Raw genomic sequence first — 5,255 nt, forward strand, 5'->3', positions numbered from 1 at the left:
CCCCCACCTTTCGCCACCGCGAAGTTTGCCGCAGCTATAGATAGTATGCGCTTGTCCAAGAAGTTCAAAACATTGCCATCCGGAAATTTGTGTAACCTTGAACGTTTATAGTCTGGTTCATACAGTTTAGTGAGGTGTACTCATAAACGTGGATGGCAAAAAGCAATAACAAAGACATGAGTGACGTCATCTTCGTTCTATCTATACTTGACATTACAAACTGTGGCCACCGCCCTCTCCCTTTCCACTTCTATAAATCTTCATTATCTTTGTAGTAGTAGTAGCCATACTACTACTACTACTATTATCTATGTGATTGACAAATAATAAAATAGGCTAGTATTTAGTATTCATATTCATAGCCATGGCTGCGTGGAATGGAGAAGGGAGGGAGGGAGTCGACCGAGCGTTTCGATTTACCATTGTCCCTTTACATTTTATATAAAATATATATGAAGGCGACCAACTAACTCCCCTCTCTCACTTCAGTCACCACCTCATACAACTGGCGGAAAGGGTGGATAAAACGTGTTGCTGTTGACAAGGATGTCATTTGTATTTTGATTCAAAACTAGATTCGCATGTGTTATGGTGATTTTGATTTGCAATATTATTATCATTAATGTTAAAATATTCACGGTAAGGTTATCTTCTTTTTTTTTGCGGCTATGTGGTCTAGTGGTATAACACTCGCTTTCGGCTCCGAAGTTCATGGGTTCAAGCCTCGCTCGGCGCATAGTTGAGTCCTTGGAAAAAGGCTCTTTTACTCACATTCTCTCACCCTACTTAGGTATAAAATGAGTACCTGGCCGTTAACAGCGTTGTCTCTGTCTGAAAAAAATTGCAATATCGCCTAACAGTAACAGGCGTCATGTCCCGTTCTAAATGTTACGTGTTGCTGTTGGTTAGGGACCCCTTGTAAAGCGCTTTGAGCACGTTTAGTGGATATTATACTATATAAAAGCTCAAGTTTTTTTTGTTATTGTTTTTTGTAGTGTATTGTAGATTGCTAATGATAATTTGTTAAGTAGAAAACGTCAACAATAGTCAGCCATTTTGGAATCGAAGTGATTCTTTTTATTCTTGAAATAACGTAATCGAATACTGCTATTTGGGTACTCAGGTATCCCACAATCTCCCCCTTAAAAAAAATTAGATGATTAAAAAAAAAAATGAGCTATTATACTTTCGCTCGTTTTGGTTTACATAATGGTTCATTCATTCTTACATTTGTTTTATACAGCTTAAATGATTAATTAAGAGTTAATGAGAAAGAAAAAAAAAAGAAAAATTATCTCATATATCAATGATGAGTAAGAAAAAGTGTTTCTTCTGTGTAGAACTAAACTAGTTGAAGTGGTCAACAGTTCATAATGATAAAAGAAAACACAGTAATGGACTCTAATAGTCTTAACTAGTGTCAACTTCATGCGGCTGTGTAGATGCAAAGTGTTTTTGTGTTTGTGGTCGTAACGTCACGAATATTTCTTCCAATATTATAGTCAAGCTTAAGGCTTATAAATGGCCATGCCTACAGTGTGAATTTGTTAGGTTTTCTCACGTTGCGACCACTTCTCGTAGTGTAAGGTGCACTTGTAGTGTTGTGATTGTTTTGAGATTGCGTTCTCTGTGACATGTTGTCAGAGAGAGTTAGAGAATTTGGGAATTCTCTATGTGGTGAGGGCGGGACCTCGACCTGTGACCGCGTAGAATTTGGATCTCGGTCATTCGCTGGGGTTGTTTGAACCATGGTTGGTATCTCTGTCGTTCTGAAGTTTGGGACGATGTCCAATAGTGGTGCTGGTGCTGGTTTGCTTGTGATTGCAGGGGTGTTTGTGTGAACAATTTGGTCGGAGTGTCGTCTCCATATGGCTCCGGGAGCTGTTTTGACTTCAAAGGTGCGTGTTCCCGTTTGGGCATGTATTACGCCGTGTTGCCATCGTTGGTGTCCGCGGTAGTCTCGGACCAGGACGTTGTCTCCGTTGTCGAAGTTCCTGGTGTTGGCAGAAGAGTGAGTACGAAGCTGACGGTCTTGACATGAAGATACTCTTGTATGAATGCTTGGTCGAATGATGTCTAGGTGAGTTCGCAGATGTCTGCCAAACATAAGTGATGCTGGGCTCTCGTTTGTTGTGGTGTGCGGTGCATTCCTATAAGCAAACAGGAATCTTGCCAGTTTTGTATGGATGGTACCCTTCTCATCTTTTGAAGCTTTCATTGCTTGTTTGAAAGTTTGGACCATTCGCTCAGCCAGCCCGTTGGTTGCTGGGTGGTAGGGTGTGCTAAGGGTGTGCTTGATTCCATTGACCTTTGTGAAGGATTTGAATTCATGGGATGTGAACTGCACACCGTTGTCAGATACGAGCTGTTCAGGTAAACCAAATCTTGCAAAAAGATTGCTCAATATATTGATTGTTGAAATGGATGTGGCATTGGATGTCGGTATTATTTCGGCCCATTTGGAATGGGCGTCGACGACCACTAGAAACATTAATCCCATGAATGGTCCCGCGAAGTCTATTTGAATTCTTTGCCATGGCTTGTCAGGCCAGTGCCATGGGTGAAGAGGAGCTTTCGGTGGATCAGGTTGAACTGAAGCACAACCAGGGCACTTTTTTGTAGTTGCCTCGATTTGTTTGTCAATAGCAGGCCACCAGAAGTATCCCCTAGCCAAGTTTTTCATTTTGACTATACCAATGTGTCCTTCATGAAGAACACTTAAGATTTTTGCATGCAGTTTTTGTGGAGGGATGAGTCTGTATCCCCAAAAGAGACAGTTTTGTTGCACTGACAGTTCGTTTTGTTTGTTGAAGTAAGGTTTCAGTTCTTCGTTGACTGTGTTTGGCCATCTGTCAGTTTGGACGTAATGTATGACTTGTGACAGTGTTTTGTCGTGGCGTGATTCTTTGGCAACGTTTGCTGCGTTGACTGGTAAGGACTCTATTACTTCTGTATAGAATAGTTCATCTGCTGAATCGGCCTCTTGACTTGAGTTTGTGGTGGGTAAAGGCAATCGTGAAAATCCGTCTGCATTAGCGTTTGACTTGGAGTTCCTGTATTCGATTGAGTAGTCGAAGGCTGAAAGGAAAATTGCATATCTCTGTTGTCTGGCTGCAGACATTGCAGGGACTGGTTTTGTGGGCGAGAAGATGTATTTGAGTGGCTGATGGTCAGTGATTAGTGTAAAGTGCCTGCCACATACATAATTGAAGAACTTTTTAACACCCCATGTGATAGCTAGGGCTTCTCTGTCTAGTTGGGAGTAATTCTGTTCTGCCTTATTGAGGGTTCTTGAGGCGTATGCAATAGGTCTTTCGTCGCCTTCTGGTGTGATGTGCGAGAGAACGCAGCCGATGCCGTATGGTGAAGCGTCACAGGCGAGTCGCAATGGTCGATCGGGGTCGTAGCGCATGAGGACTTTGTCCGAAGCGATCATTGTTTTTATTTGAATGAAAGCGTGATCAGCTTCAGTTGACCATTCAAATTTTGTGTTATCCTGTAGAAGATTGTACAGTGGCTTCGCAATTTGAGCTACATTTTCCAGCCACTTGTGGTAATAATTTACAAGCCCGAGGAATGATCTGAGTTGTGTTTTGTTTGTTGGCTGTGGTGCGTCGATGATGGCCTTGACCTTGTTTTCGGTTTTGTGCAAGCCATTTTTGGTTATTTTGACACCGCAAAAGATAACTTCGTCTTGGAAGAATTGGCATTTTTCAAGATTGACCTTCAGTCCATACTCTTGAAGTCTAGCTAGGACTAGTAGCAGATTTTGCCAGTGTTCATTGTTTGTTTTCCCTGTGACTATCATGTCATCTTGGTTGCATTGAACTCCGGGTGTTCCCTGGAGGATTGTGTCTATTGTCTTTTGCCAAATTGCTGGTGACGAAGAAATACCAAACGCTAAACGGTTGAAGGAATACAGTCCTTTTGACGTGTTGATTGTTGTTACTTTTTGTGACGCACTGTCTAAAGGGAGCTGAAGGTATGCTTGTCTCAGATCAATTTTAGAGAATGTTTGACCTTGTTCCAAAGTAGCTAACATGTCTTCCATTTTTGGCATTGTGTATTGCTCTGTGTTAAGTGCTGGGTTGACTGTTACCTTGAAGTCACCACATATTCTCACTGTTCCATTGCTTTTCAATACGGGTACGATGGGTGTGGCCCAATCCGAGGTTGCAATTTTTGTGATTATCCCTTGTTCTTCTAAGTTGTCTAGTTCTTTCTCAACTTTTTGTTTTAAGGCGTACGGCACTGGTCTGGCTTTGTGGAATTTGGGAACGGCTCCCTCTTTTAGATGAAGTGTTGCCTCTATTCCTTTTATTTTTCCAATTCCATCTGAAAATATATCTTGAAACTGAGCTTTCAATTTTTCTGTATTGAATCTATCTTTAGGTGTCGTCATCTGATGTATGCTCTGCCAGTTCAGTTTTATAGCGGCCAACCAGTTTCTTCCCAAAATAGGATTGCTGCCTTTGTCAAGTATAAGGAGTGGAAGTATTTTCTTCTGATTGTTGAGTTCTACATGAACTGAAATTTTCCCAGTGGAATAATGGTTTCACCTGTGTATGTTTTCAGACGAACAGCTGTCTTTTCCAAATTTGGGAAGGTTTTGAATGTTTTTGTGAAGTCCCTCTTCGTCATCACTGAAACAGCAGATCCTGTGTCAACTTCCATTTTTGTAGGAATATTATTGATTTGCAAGTCTACCTTTATTTTTGGTGTGTTTCCTTCCATGTGAAACATTTCCAGTGTAAAATTATCTTCGGAAACATTGTCTTCATCTAGCTCGTGAACTTGTCGGGATTGTGAGGTTCTGTCTCCTCCTCTCCTCTGTTGTTGGCTGCCCTTCCTGGCCTGACACACTCTCTGAATGTGTCCTTGTTTGTTGCATGACTTACACACTGCATCACGGAGGTAGCAGTCGGCTCTCCTGTGGTTATTTTTCCACATGATTGGCATGGTGGATATGTTTGTGAGTTATGTCTTCTGTTAGTAGGTAAAGGCTGATTTGTTTTTATAATGTTGAGATCAGCTGTTGATTTGCCGGATGTTGTTGTGTGGATTTCCGCTGCATCTCGCTGGGCAGTTTCCATTGCAAGTGCCAAAGCTGTTGCAGATTCTAAAGTGAGATTTGGCTCTTGCAAGAGTCTCTTTTGTATGGTTTCATCGCGTATTCCGCAAACAAATCTGTCACGCAGAGACATTTTTAAATTGTCTCCGAATTTGCAGTGTTCAGCCAACCGTTTTATGGATGC

The 5,255-nt window shown here is 41.6% G+C and overlaps 2 protein-coding genes across 2 annotated transcripts in view; one reads left to right on the forward strand and one right to left on the reverse strand.

Moving 5' to 3' along the window:
- Positions 1-482: 482 nt before the first annotated feature.
- Positions 483-5,255, forward strand: part of LOC144956904 (uncharacterized) — a 26,929-nt gene continuing 22,156 nt past the window's right edge. Inside the window, exon 1 of the mRNA XM_078887716.1 lies at positions 483-639. The gene's annotated coding sequence lies outside the window, so the exon portion shown is untranslated. The remainder of the gene's footprint in view (positions 640-5,255) is intronic.
- The window catches only part of LOC144956395 (uncharacterized), a 786-nt gene continuing 312 nt past the window's right edge, over positions 4,782-5,255 (reverse strand). Inside the window, exon 1 of the mRNA XM_078886894.1 lies at positions 4,782-5,255. This exon is cut by the window's right edge and continues 312 nt beyond it. Within this exon, the coding sequence (XP_078743020.1) occupies positions 4,782-5,255 (474 nt within the window).

This window comes from Berghia stephanieae, chromosome 11, assembly GCF_034508935.2.
Source record: "Berghia stephanieae isolate SIO BIC M18660-M18661 chromosome 11, UCSD_Bste_1.3, whole genome shotgun sequence".
NCBI classification, from domain to species: Eukaryota; Metazoa; Mollusca; class Gastropoda; order Nudibranchia; family Aeolidiidae; genus Berghia; species Berghia stephanieae.